The sequence below is a fragment of the Canis lupus genome, chromosome 30 (assembly GCF_003254725.2).
Source record: "Canis lupus dingo isolate Sandy chromosome 30, ASM325472v2, whole genome shotgun sequence".
NCBI lineage: Eukaryota > Metazoa > Chordata > Mammalia > Carnivora > Canidae > Canis > Canis lupus.
Window position 1 is genome coordinate 31,931,717 of NC_064272.1, and position 14,614 is coordinate 31,946,330.

General features: G+C 38.1%; 1 protein-coding gene across 8 annotated transcripts in view; it reads left to right on the top strand.

The window, feature by feature from the left end:
• The window catches only part of MAP2K5 (mitogen-activated protein kinase kinase 5), a 257,106-nt gene that overhangs the window by 35,279 nt on the left and 207,213 nt on the right, over nucleotides 1-14,614 (top strand). For all 8 annotated transcript variants that reach the window (XM_025472372.3, XM_025472373.3, XM_025472374.3 and 5 more), the window contains 4 exons: nucleotides 2,215-2,284; nucleotides 6,534-6,574; nucleotides 7,533-7,600; nucleotides 14,386-14,434. In XM_025472372.3, the coding sequence (XP_025328157.1) occupies nucleotides 2,215-2,284; nucleotides 6,534-6,574; nucleotides 7,533-7,600; nucleotides 14,386-14,434 (228 nt within the window). The remainder of the gene's footprint in view (nucleotides 1-2,214; nucleotides 2,285-6,533; nucleotides 6,575-7,532; nucleotides 7,601-14,385; nucleotides 14,435-14,614) is intronic.

The following is a 14,614-nucleotide window of genomic DNA, read 5'->3' on the forward strand; positions in this document are numbered from 1 at the left end:
TTGGAAGGATTATAGAAAACAAAAAACAAATGCAACTGCTTGCTTTAGAAATACTGGCAAGTGCACACAATATCATTATTGTGACTGTTAATTGTAGCATAAAGAGATGGTTATAGATAGCTAAAAATTTTGTACAATGATTATAAAAGCATATATAGTTTGCCAGTTGATTTGGCACAGATCTGAAATGAAAAGGAAACCATATTTATTTATTTATTTTGTGAAGTAAATAAATAAAGTTGGAAAACAGGTCAATTTCATGCATGCAAGGTTTTATAGTAGGAAAAAAATGCATTGCACCTGTTCTGACCCTTTACATTTGAGGTTATTTGTTATCAAAGTTGACCCCAAGCTCCAGTTTCAGACAACCCTGTAATTAATTTGTTAGATAAAGCATAAGGATATTTTATTTGTTTTGATTTCTAGGACGGTGGTGAAGTAGTACCTATTGTACATAGCAGTTAATTAAAGAAAAGCATTAACTATAGGAGAACAGCACCACTGCTGTTGTCTTGTATCAGTATAAGAAGGCAGTAATGTTTTTGACAGCCACTGATTGGAAAGTTGCTTGCAGCCTTCCAGAACCAGGGGGGTACATGCTGTGGATCAATAACCAGCAAATTTCCCATTAAAAAGGATACCTGAGCAATGTTCCAAATAGCCACTGGCATCTTAATTTTCCATGGAAACCTCAAATACTTGTGTGCCGAGGACAAGTCATTTTCGGACAATTTTTCCAGACTACTTGTTAACAGTTATTGCCGTCCCAAAAGGTTGACAGCTTACATGATGGATATTTCATTTACTTGTCATCACTGTTTGAGTAATGGCGAGCAGTAGATTTCTGAGGTTTTAAGGAATATAGTCTCCTGAAAGACATTCAGCTTAGTATGTATTCCAGAGTGTATGTCACACATGTTTATGCCGTATGTATATAGGCTGTTACGTCCATAGAAGGAGAGGATCGGCGTCCTTTACAGTTTGGAAGCCCTTGGAGAGCAAGGTACACTTGTATCAGTCCATAGCTATCAGAAATCCACTTTATCTGTTCTTAGGACAAAGGGCCTTAGATTGTTAACTTGTGATTCCCAAGATGATGTAGAATTACATAGCTCCCCTTTATTTCTAAAAACAAAAACAAAAACCTTGATTTTGCAATAATATGCATAGAAGCTTTAGGAAGATGTATGTCTGTATCTTCTAAAAAAGACTTCTTAGGAAAGTCAGCAAGTAATGATTATCAAGGAAGAATTTCCAAAAAAGTGGCAGTTACATAATATGTGTCTGTTTTAAATATAGATACAGCAAGAGTTAAAAGGAGAGATCTGCTCTGTGTGTGACAACCCCTCAAAACACAAAATCGGTGGTTTCTGTTGTTGATATTTTTCCGCCATGAGCATCACTTTGTCGTTCGCCAAATGTTAAAAGAAGTGAGGGCACAGAAGCCATCTCTAGGTCAGGTGGACATATATTCACCAATTAGCAAATTAAGGAAAAACAGGTATCAGACCGTAATACAACCTGGTGATTGAATTTGTGTTTATGAAGGAGTATGAAAGCTTTTTCATTTGGAACTTAATTTTTGGTGCCCAGAATTTTAAAGTGAAATTTACTCTATACTATTTACAGATAGACTCTATACTATTTATAAAAGTGAAGTATAAAAGATGTTTTCTTAAAACTGAGCTTTTTATCATATTAATCCTGTCATGTTTGGATGAATCATGTCTTGTTTGCTTGAGCACAGTTTCTATGGTTTAGATTTCCATTATCTGTACCGTTTATACACAAATATGTGTAATGTTTGATCTACTACCTGGCACATAGGTCCGAGCTAAATGTGAAGTGTCTTCATTTTGCTTTGCAAAACCCAGAGAAAAGAACAAGAGGCAATTTGAGAGATTTCCCCTAAAAAGCTTTGTGTAATTTTTGATACTTATCATTTTCAAAATATTTCTAGAGATTAAATGCTAAATTCTTAATCAACATTTTTACTTTTAAAGATAAATGACAGTGTGGAGGATAAATTATACTGGACTTTCAATCCTGAATATTCATTATAGTCATTTTTATGTGCAAATAGGAAAAAGTATTCTCGAGGCTGATATGTATATACCAGCAATTTACAAAAGTACTATGAATTAAACAACCCATAAGTGTCTGTTCCAGTATTCATACATTACTGAGTAATCTCTTTCTATAATCTCTTTGCAGTATTATTCCACAGTAATGGAACAGCAAGTAAATGGACAGTTAATAGAGCCTCTGCAGATATTTCCAAGAGGTAATGTTGAACAAATTCTAATCAACAATGATTATTTCAGTAAACTGTTTCATCAACAGTTATGTTTTCCAAAGGTTTAAATGCACATAACATGATGTTTAGCTCTTAATTTGAAAAAACAAAAGAAGTATTCATTATCGTGGGGATTGCAGGCTGTATTATAGTTATGGCAGATAAAATATCTAATTTACTAGAGTAAATTAAACTAACTAGATTGTTTTTTGTTTTTGAAGTACATACTTACATTCGCTTAAAGAACTCTTTGGGGCCCACATGGTTTCTAAACCAAGGCAAATGAATGACTTTAATTTCAGATATTTATAAATTGTGGCTCATGATGGTAGCCAAAGCTGCTGTTGAGGAGAAAGCTTTCAGCTGGTACAGAAGTGAAGCTTTACTGCAGGTTTTTAGGAGAGAATTGATAATGTTTGGTGCTTGGTTTTGGGGGGTGGCATTTTCCAGATAACAGAAAAATCTTCATAAATGGGAATTTAATTGTTATGTTTCCAAAAATGTTAGCTGATGAGGGTAAGCATTGGTGAATCACCTAGTCAAATAATACTCCTTTTCCATTTTAGATTGGTAGAACTAGCATTGTATCAGATACAGTTGATCAGCTGTAATATAAATGTTCCCTCAAAATTTGAAGAATAGGAAAAAAGAACAGTTTAATTAACCACTTAATATAAATCATCAAGTCTTTCCCCCACTATACTTGCCCTACTTGGAATTAATATTTTCTAATTGATGGAGCAGATAAGGAAATGCTGTAACTTTTCTAGAAGTAACTTAATTGAAATCATTAAAAGTTAAGCTTACCTTTGTTAACTGATACTGTACAAATAATCATGATACGGGTTTTTCAATTAAACATTCTAGACTTTCATTACCTGTAACTCTCTGAAGTTGAGTGGCTCAATTAACCAGTAGATTCTTATTTACACCGATCAAGTCTCCAAAGGCAGCCAACTCAGCCAGCCCACAGGAAGGTCTGAGTTCAAGAGTTATGCCTTTGTAGCATGAAGGTGGGCAGTGGGATTGGGAGTACTTAGTACATTATTAATAATAATGTATCAAAGAGCTAAGTGAGTAAATGAAATTGAGCTATTGATAGTGTGTCTGAAACAAAAATTATGATTAATCCACTTCTGTTGTATCTCAAGACTGAAAACTAAAATAGAAAAAGCGGAAAGAAAAGCAGATGTTGCCATTTCTGTGCATAGGCCAGTAACAAAGGATGCAGATCATTTCTTGTTATCTTCTGTGACGGGAGAATTTGGACAAGTTTCAAAATTGTTTCTCCACAAAGAATACTATTTTTACCACCTGAAAATTTCCATTCACTGTTTCCCTACTTGACTTTATCACTGTTGTTGTAGCAAACTCTAGTACGGTGACCTGGAAAGTTCTGATGCTGTGGGTCTTTGTGGTACCACCCCTCCCCCCCCCAGTATTTAGTTCTCTTCATCCAAAATCTAAGTTTCAGTTTTTTTCTTTTATTTTGTGCTACCAGTCCTTGGCAGTCTTCTTGTCTACACCATTGTGCTGCCTCTCATGGTGTTAACAACTGTTTTTAGACATCTGTTCTGTAGGCACTAATATTGCTTTCAGTGTTATCATTTCTCATTCTCTTGACATTTCTGCCTATTAAGCATTATCGATTCCATTGTATAGATGAGAATATGCAGGTTCAGAGAGGTTAAGTAACTTCAGAGTACATAGCAGCCCATAAGTGGTTAAAGTAAGTTATTCTCAATATTCTTTGAGTAAGAAATTTGTTCAAATTATAATTTGCTTAAAATGAAAGGACATATAAATGAAAATATTCATGGAATGTGATGGGGATAGTCTGGAGGGGGGTTGGTAGGAGTATAGAGAACAGTATTATAGGGAGAAGATACTTAAAAGAAGACAGTATGTGAGATGTGATCATCACATGTAGTCCTAACACAGACCTGTTAGGCTCCAATAAATCATTAAATAAAGTTCTTCCAAGCCAGATTTGAATTTTCTTAAATATGAGACTCAGTCTCCCTGTCTCTATGGTTTCTTGGATGTTATTGTATAACATCCATTTTTATTTTATTTATTTATTCATTTTTAAAGATTTTTTTCAAACAATTTTATTTATTGGAGACAGAGCAAGCCAGCACAAGCAAGGGGGAGGGGGCAGAGGGAGAGGGAGAGGGAGAGGGAGAGAAGCAGATTCCCGGCTGAGTGTGGAGCCCAATGCAGGTCTCCATCTTACAACCCTGAGATCATGACCTGAGCAGAAATCAAGAGTCAGATGCTCAACTGACTGAGCCACCCAGGCACCTCTGTACAACTAACTCATTTTAGTTTTCTGTAGTCTTGCTCTTTGCTTTCTTACCTATATTTTATAAATGAGATTAATACAAACTTATACAAGGATATAGACATATTGGGTAGATTACCTGGGTTAATACATGTTTGATCAGAGGCTCCCAGACCTTAGTTTCTTTGGTCAGGCCCTATGCTAAAAAGAATTTCTAGAGTGAACTAGTGAGAAAGAGCAGAGAAGACAATTTTGTTCTAACATCAGGTGTTCTCCTCATTCCAAGTAAGATTACACTTGCCTTGGATGGTAACTCCCAGCTCATGGCTGTGCTCTCTGTAGTTAAAAAATACGTTACATATTAATAAGTATGAAAAATTACTAGTTTTATGTAACTTTTAACTGCATAACTTTAGGAAATGTGAGGTTAGTGGGTTTTTTGAATACTGTTTAGATTTCCAGTCATAAAGGTTTGAGAAGCCAATTGAGTAACGAGGCAGATGTTTTAAGGTAAGAGGTAAGACTTGATGTCTGTCTCTAATTCCTTAGTTAGTCACTTTCTTATTAAATGAAGTTCAGGGGATCCCTGGGTGGCTCAGCGGTTTGGCGCCTGCCTTTGGCCCAGGGCGTGATCCTGGAGTCCCAGGATCGAGTCCCATGTCGGGCTCCCGGCATGGAGCCTGCTTCTCCCTCCTCCTGTGTCTCTGCCTCTTTCTCTCTCTCTCTCTCTGTCTATCACAAATAAAAATAAATAAATAAATCTTTTAAAAAAATAAAATAAAATAAATGAAGTTCATGAACGTACTGGGTACTTAAGTGTAAATACTGTGAAGTGTTGTCTTAGGAAGTATTTAATGGTCCCTCAAGGCCAGGCATCAAATGTATGTGACTTTTGTTTTGTTCAAAAAGTTAATTTCCATTTTATGGAAAGAAGTTTGGAATCTAATTTTAATGTATTTTTGGAAAAACAAAAGTTCTTTATTAAGGTTTAGATATATTTTCTAGGAAAATAACAATAAACTTGAATATACTCAAAATATACAAAATTAAAGCAACTGATAGGCTCTGTATTTATTATCCACATCTTCTCATTATTAAACTGCTTTTCTTTCTGTCAGAAACAGAGGAAGAATACATGTACCTCAGAGAGGAGAAAAAAATAAAATGTATCCTTCCCCAAACAATCAATCAAAATTGACAGCCCTTTAACATACAATATATAGGCACTGTAGTTTTCAGATGGAAACAGCCTATAAAATGGGTAGGACACACTTGTATTTTTAACATTTGATGAAGAAGCATTTGCTGTATTGGAAAAGTGCTACCCTGTAACTCAGGGTGATGTCCGGAAATTAATATTATTTTTCCTGCCTGGCACTGCTTTATCTTTAGATTTAAATACTAGAGGATGTCAAAATTTGAAAAAAAAAAGTAAAATTAATGATATCACTGTATTTTAATAAATTTGACTACTTATTGCTGTGCAAACTGGTATTCAAACTTGAATATTCCATTTTAGATTCTCTAGCCATCTTTCTGGCATCAAAAGACCCTTTTCTCCCTACCCATCTCCCCCCAAAACCTAGCTATTTTCAAAGTAGTTTAAGTGATAGCAGATATACAATGTAATAGAGTTGAGGAAAGATTGCAGAAATTTGAATTATGAAAGGAATCTAATCATTTTAGCTCAGTTAACTTGATTTTTATATGTTTTAAGCAGAAATTGGAATTTATATGAGGTGGTGTCAGAAAGCTCTTTGCATTTATAAATGCTCACTCCTGCAAGTTAAAAACCCTGGTTCATAATTCCCACTTTGGGTCTTGGGAGCCACTTTTCAATCATTTCTCTCTGCTAATTTTGGTGTCACCCTCATTTCTTTTTAAACGATTCATTTTGAGCAAATTTGTAAATGGCCCTGATGTGTTCTACAATTTAGTCAATTACTGTTTCAGCCTGCAAGCCTCCTGGGGAACGGAACATACATGGCCTGAAGGTACGAATTTCAATAATTGTTTCAGTAAAGTTAGATGGATTTGTAATGCTGTGTTCCACTTATTGAAATGTCAAATAAAACTGCACTTTCTCAAGCTCTGACAAGCGATTCTTTTTTTTTTTTTTTTTTTTTAAACAGGATGTGGAGGGGGATTCATTTGTAGTATTTGCTCAGTATGTGTACATATTTGGATCAAAGGGTTTTGGTGCCATATTTTTTTATTATTTGGAATTTTTTTTTTGTCCATTTCTTCAGGATGATTCTAGGTATATTGTCCACAAAGATTTATTTGGATGAAAATATAGACTTCAATTCAGTGATTAATTAAGCACATAAGCATATTGCACACAGAATACCCTCCTCTTCTTTTGACATATTTATGTTAGAATCATATATCGATTTAATGTCTTTTCCTTGTTCTGTGTCTTTTGAATTCTGGATTTCTGCTTACAGCTTTACATTTGAAAGAAAAGCTGGCTATTGTATTAGATTCAAGCATTTTATAATTAATTATTTGGGCCTCATTTTTCAGTGAATAAGAAACATTCTACAGTGTTCTGTTTGGCTTTACATTTGGAAGGGTGTGAAAACTTGAGGTTCACCACTAACCTCTGAATGTATTCTTTATGTTCTTTTTTTGAACATACTGTTTTGTATATGAAACAAAACAAAGCAGTGAATTGAATTCAGTTCTAGATGGTGATTGAAAATTTCCCATTTATCTCTTCTTTGTTCAATGCTGTTTAAGTATTTGAATAGTGACAGGAAAAGTGTATTATGTAATATACGGGTTGTACAGTTCTGTAACCTATATACTGAATAGACTCCAACCGTGGGTCTATCTAGCAACAAGCTAATTAACCTTCATAGTGAAATGAGAAATTTGTGGCAAATTATAGGTTAATTGGAACTGTGTCCTCAGAACACAAGACTGATGGAGATTCTTTCTTCCTTGTAGGTGAATACCCGAGCTGGACCCTCTCAACACGGCAGCCCAGCAGTCTCTGATTCACTTCCAAGCAATAGGTGAGGGCAAGCAAGTGAAGTGTGCCCATGAGCATGCTGATCTGCAGATTGGGGGTGGGGAAGAGGCCCATGGGATGACCCTTCTTTTCTGTAAGACCAGATGAATGCGTATATGGCTAAGAAGAAATTTGACCAGTTGAGTCACCATAGCTACATGTTGACTAGAGAGAAAGAGCCTCACTGAGAAAGATGGAACGAGGTATTTTCAGCTATTAATTTTGATCTATAGAATGGTACTCCTTCAGTCTCCAACTTATACAGAAAAATCAGTGCCTTTGACCTCAGTGCCATTTATGCCTTGATTATCTGGTTCATAAATTGTATCAGGCTCATTATTTTTTTCTTGCTTGCCTATCTTTTGGCAGTATTGTTATCCCCTGACATCTTTACTAGAAAGAGGCAAGGAAAGAGTGAAGGAGTAAAATTTAGATGGACCAGCCACGTTGTTCTTTTTGTATCTTTGGTCATATGAAGATTGATGCTATTTATAGAAGGAAGATAATCTTCATTAATTCATGCTAACAGTGCCCCGACACTGGCATGAGGATACTAAATAAAGACTTGAGAGCCTTTTCACAGTGTTCTTCTGATAGGCCTGAAATCTTACTTCCAGATTTTCATGGTCCTCAAGTAAGAAGGAGCAACCTGCTTAAGCTGATAGAATTCTGAGTCATCCTAGTTATACTGTGGTTATTCAGCCAGTAAGCTTCCCTACTGTGCCTGAAGATGACACTGTGGAGGTGATGCTCTGTATGTATGTATTCACACTGGTGATTGAAAAGCCAGCATCAAGCTACCCTTCCATTCTGTGTCCAGGTTCTTCTGGGTTTGGAGCTGTAACCAATATTGCCTTTTATTGGCTGAGATGTAGTTTGGGTTTCTCCTCTTCCTTCCCTACTCCTCCTTAACCCAGAGTCTTCATTCTTTTTGCCAGAGGGCTTTACTGTAGATAATTTAAAGTCTCGCCTTCTGACTCTCTTTTTTACTCTACTGTCCCCCGCCCCCCCTCCACCTTCCACCCAAAGTCGCTTCTTTGATTGCTTTATTGTAGTGTCAGGATATCTACTCACCAGCTTTCTTGCAGTGAACACACGACTTTTAGAGTGTGTTTCCCACTTAAGCAATTTATTCTGTCTTCAAGTACACTTAGCCTGGTTATTCATTGGAGGTGCATCTGTCCTTGTGGGCACAAGGGGTAGGTCTCTTAGTCCTCATTTGAGAGCTTGACCCTGGCCCAGCAGTGTGGAGACACTGGGCTGAGAGCCACTTGTTACATTCAGTTCAAAGAAGGCCAGGCATTTCATTTTCACCACTACTTTCAGAAAAGTTGTTACTCACCCAGACTCACCATGAGCCTTGAGGAGAAACCAGGTCTTTCCCTGGTATCTTAGGTCCCATTTCATCATAGAATAAAAAGCAGGATAGAGTTGAAAAAAATGGTAAGGCAGAGATGGGGCAGGGTAACTTTTTAGTTCTCTGAGATTTAGTGTTAACAGCATGAATAAATTAGCTTGGTTTTTAAAGAATGACTGTGTATATTCACTGACTGTCATAAAATTTCCGGGTTGGACAGAAATTTGGAAACTGTCTGATCTAGTAGTTCTCAGCCCTTTGGTATAGCATCTTTGCTTACCTGTGTGACAGCCTCCCCGCTAGTGATGGTGGCTTCCTCCGGTAGGGACTTCTGTTATGGGAGGAATGCAGTTTGAAGGAGACCTATCATAGATTTTAATATACCACCCTAGGTTGGCCATGTTCTATGTCTCTTGTTGACAATTAACCAAAAGTATTTATTGAGTGCCACTTATTCAGTAGGTGCTGTCCTATGCACGAGAAATACAATGTGGTCTGCCTGTACAGCTTGCTATCTAATGGACATACAGAAAAAAATATATACAATCACACCTTATAATTAGTGTTTTAAAGGAAGTAAGCAGGTTTTGAAGTAAGCAGGTTTTGAACATATTCCTGCCCAGAAAACTGGGCATTTAGACAGCCTGCTCAGAGACTCATTCTTGGGAGGAGAGTGACATTCTGTTGAGGCCTGCAGGAGGGTAAGGGCCAGCAGAGGGCATTTAAGAGGGAGCGGGGAGCATCAGGAAGGCCCTATGGTGGAAAAGGAGCACACCGTGTTCATAAGCAGGCCAGTCTGGTTGGGGTGGAGGGGGTGGTGTGGAGAGATGGGGGCGGGGAGGAGAACATTGGAGTGACAGGCGAGAAGGAGGTAGACCGGAGCTGGATCAGCAGGGCCTTATGTTTGAGTTTTCCTCTTGGTGTATTGGCATTGGTGAGCCATCAGATGGTTTTCAGGAGTCCTGTGGCCAGCTCTGTTTATAAAACATCCTCTGCTGTGGGGAATGAGTGGAGAAGCACCCATCTCACCCTGCTCTGTTTTGGTGCTTGATTCCCCACACCTTGCCAAATGGTCACCCAGGCTCTTCCTGAATATGCCTTGCAGCATGAATGTACTTTATTCGCCATGGCAGCCTGTCCATTTTCACATAGCTCTGTCTTCGAACTTTCTTTGTCACGAGCTGAGGTCGGTCCCCCTTTAGCACACACTTATAAAGATTTCGTTTGGCCCCCAGAGCACAGCTGTTCCCTCTCCTAGGTCGCTCTTCCCGTTGTCTTCCCTGCAGATGTACTTCTATAGATTTCCTGTCTCGGCAGATTTTCCCACACTCACCTGGTTGCTAACTTGCTGGGCATCCTTCACTGCCTCCTGGGCCTCCCTCTATGCCACATCAGTCCCTACATCTGTCCCTTCCGAGTCACTCTGGAGTCCGTCCACTTGTCAGCAGCCTGTCGCTGCCGAAGCAGTTGGGGCTCTGGGGATTGCTGTGGCAGACATCTGCTGGCTTCCTCCTCCAGTCTTGCTCTGTGCAGTCCCTCCCCATACCACGGCCAGGGGAATCTTACTGACACTCACTCTGAGCCCATCATTCCCCGTTTACAGCTGCTCATTGCACCTCAAAACCTTCAGGACAGCGTATAGCCTTGGCTGCAATGGAGCAGTGGCCTTTCACATGTAGGCCTCTGCCCTCTTTGCCCCTTCCTACCTGACATTCTAGCTTTGCTGATGAATGTGTGGTGCCCTCAGTGGATCATGCTTTCTCTTACTCCTGGACCTTCCTGCTTTCCTCCTTTTTTATCCCCTCCTTCATATTCAGTCTGGCCAGTCTCGGTCATCTTTGAGGAACCAAGCTATTATCGTCTTCTGATGATTGCCCACCTCCTGCTGTATACCAGGCGCCTACTCTATGAATTTCCCTAATCCCCTGGTGCCTGCTTTTACTGTGGCAGTTAGCATGTTGTGTGTTACAATCACTTCTGTCCCCCAATAGATTCTGTACTCTTTGAGGGCAGTGACTGTAGCATATTCATTATTGAATTCCCAATTCCCAGTATGATGCTTGCCACATAGGAGATAGTCAATAATGCTTGAATGAATGAGTGGATGAACAAATTTATATTCCCTCTAACTCTTGTCTCTGAATTAAATTCTCCCAAACTCATTCAAGCCTTTCCGATACATTATTTCTAGTCCCCTCACCCATTTCCTCTTCTTTAGATGTCTCAATGTCCCTCTTAAAGTATTTTACCAAGGTTACAATAACATCACATTTAAACTTAAAATGTTTTAAAAAGTGATTTTTGGATAGCCCAAGTCACTGTGATCATTAAAGATAAACAAAATATTGAGTAAATTGAGGAACAAGAAAATAGCCAGAATTTTTTCTTTTAGTGCGACCAAGTGGTAGTCAGACATTGTTATAATGAATGAAATCAGCATTCTCCTGTTACTCTCAAAGCATGAATCAGTTTTTGCCTTAGGTGGATGACTGTTTATTAAACTGAGTTTACTAAGCCACATGGTGTTGCTAGGCCATAATTACTGAATTCAAGTCCCACTGCCAATTCAGGGCCTTTCCTAAATATTGTGGCTTTCTCCTTCTATAAAATCAAGATGATTAAACTTTTCATCTATCTATCTCTGGTGTTAGGAAGATTGATGAAACTGTATTAAGGAATCACATTTTGTTTCTTGGATGAAAGATGTTTTGTAAATGCAATGAATCAAAACGTTATTATTTCAAGTTGTATGACATTATGGAGTATCTGTGGAGAAACCTTGCCTTGGCATTGTTTGGTTATTTCTATTTTTACAATAGTTGTAACTGTTAAATTGGGAGTCATCTGTGGGAATACAAGGGTCTAAATATTTCCCAGGATAAAAAAGTATGTGTGTATGTGTGTGTGTGTGTGTGTGTGTGTAAGAGAGACAGACTGAGGAGGCTTGAACCCTAGTTTCCTTGATAAATTATTCCCACAGGGCTATAGTTGCTGTGAGGATTAAATCAGGATAATAAGTAATAGCATTTAGCACCATGCCTAGCACATGGTATCATCCAGTAAATGATAGCTGCTATTATTATTTTCTTAACTGGATTGATTTTGGCAGTTTATTTTTTGATATTTGTTTCTACTTTGGTCTTATTCTACAAAATTCTTTTTTTAAAACTATTTATTTATTTATTTATTTGAGAGAGAGAGAGACAGAGAGAATCGGGGGATAGGGGCAGAGGAAGAGGGAAGAGCAGACTCCACACTGAGCAGAAAACCTATCCCAGAGTTGGATCCCAGGACCCCGAGATCATGACCCCAGCTGAAGGCAGCCTCTTAACCAACTGAGCCACCCAGGCACCCCTCATTCTACAGAATTCTTAACTGCCACTTCAGGATGTGAATTCTTAGACTTGGGAGTACCTTATTGAAGTTTAGAATCCTTGGTTGAGGGCATGTTTTATAAAATATGGAGAAAGCAGGGACTGAGGCTCCATAGTCTGTGTTTGACCATAGCAGAAGTTTAAGAAGTATTTAGGAAGAAGAATAATCATAACTTGAAATAGCAAGTGTGGTCAAACTCAAAGTCTGGGGTCTCTCTCAAATATAACTTACTAAAGGTACCAATTGAATGTGTGTGTATGTGTGTCTGTGACGGCCGTATAATAAATCACAACCAAAGCCACGGCCTCCATTTGTCAAACACTTAGCACACACCAAGTCACTGGGAAGGGCATATATAGAGGAGATAAAGATGTGGTTTGTGTTCTTGGGGATCTTCCAGTCTTAGGGGAGGGTGTAATGGAAAGAAAAGCATCTGTGCAGGTAACTTAACACAAGGGAGGAGAGTTAATTTGGTAGATGCGTAGAGTGTTTGAGTAGATAAAGAATAGAGTTAACAAGCTTTAAATTTCCAATGAGAACATTGATGAAATGAGGTGCTATTTTGTACCTCACTCTACTAACTGAGTGGATATCTTTGGGTCTAACTCATTATAAAGCTAGAAGGACTTCAGAGCATCCCCTGGCCACTTTTCCTAAATTTATTCCATAAGTGTTTACATAACCATAGATGTCCAAAGGAAGAGCATTTTCATATTTCTTTTTTTTTTAATTTATTTTTTATTGGTGTTCAATTTACTAACATACAGAATAACACCCAGTGCCCGTCACACATTCACTCCCACCCCCCGCCCTCCTCCCCTTCTACCACTCCTAGTTCGTTTCCCAGAGTTAGCAGTCTTTACGTTCTGTCTCCCTTTCTGATATTTCCCACACATTTCTTCTCCCTTCCCTTATATTCCCTTTCACTATTATTTATATTCCCCAAATGAATGAGAACATATAATGTTTGTCCTTCTCCGACTGACTTACTTCACTCAGCATAATACCCTCCAGTTCCATCCACGTTGAAGCAAATGGTGGGTATTTGTCATTTCTAATAGCTGAGTAATATTCCATTGTATACATAAACCACATCTTCTTTATCCATTCATATTTTGTTGGACACCGAGGCTCCTTCCACAGTTTGGCTATCGTGGCCATTGCTGCTATAAACATCGGGGTGCAGGTGTCCCGGTGTTTCATTGCATTTGTATCTTTGGGGTAAATCCCCAACAGTGCAATTGCTGGGTCGTAGGGCAGGTATATTTTTAACTCTTTGAGGAACCTCCACACAGTTTTCCAGAGTGGCTGCACCAGTTCACATTCCCGCATTTTCATATTTCTTAATGAACTCTGGAAGCTGGATCTCCCACTTATAGGACAGAAAAGGAAAGAAAGAAGCAGAAATTTATTTAGTATCTACTATATGCATGAGCTTTTTGTAATATTTAATTTTCTTGATTACCCTTTAACGTTGCTATTTCCCCAATTTTACAGAAAGGAAATTGTAGTTCAGAGAGGATAAGTAACGGACTCGTTCCAGATCGCACAGCTAGTGAGTCCTAGAATTGATTTCTGCTTCACATTTGCTTCTCAGCAAGCTGAATTGTAACTCCTAACTCTTAACTGTAATAAAAGATCAGGACTTAAACTGTTTTATCTTTTGAAGTTCTATTTTCTTGTTTCTGTGAACATACAAAGAATGCATCATTAAGTACTTTGTATTTAGCAGATGACAGAGTCCACATAAAATAGCCGCTGAAAGGCTACCCAAAGGCAGCGGGACTAATAGCCAAAAAAGGTCACTGAAGTCATCCATAAGGTAGTCTAGCCTCATTGTGACTGTAGACTTCTTTATGGCTTTAGGGATTCAGGTTTTTTATTTATAACTTTGCCATTTGGCCAGTTACTTCCAAAAAAAAAAATTATGTAGGAAGAAGGTTGTGAAGAGTGTAGTCCATGTCTACACCTAAAACAAAGTATTTTAGTGTGGAATTCTGAGTGGTGTTCCAAGGTGTCTGTAGTCTTGCCATTAAAAATCATGTTTTCCTTTTCAGCTTAAAGAAGTCTTCTGCAGAACTGAAAAAAATATTAGCCAATGGTCAGGTAGGTATCATTACATATTAAAATTTTTTCATAGCTGTAACTTGTTACTGCCCAGTTTTTGTATCCATAAACTTAATATACAGATAAAGAGCCCATGAATGTCTTCTTGTCATAAATGAATTACAATGGCTTAATTTGATTGGCAGAACAATTTGCAGCACGTTTTTCAAACTGTGCTAA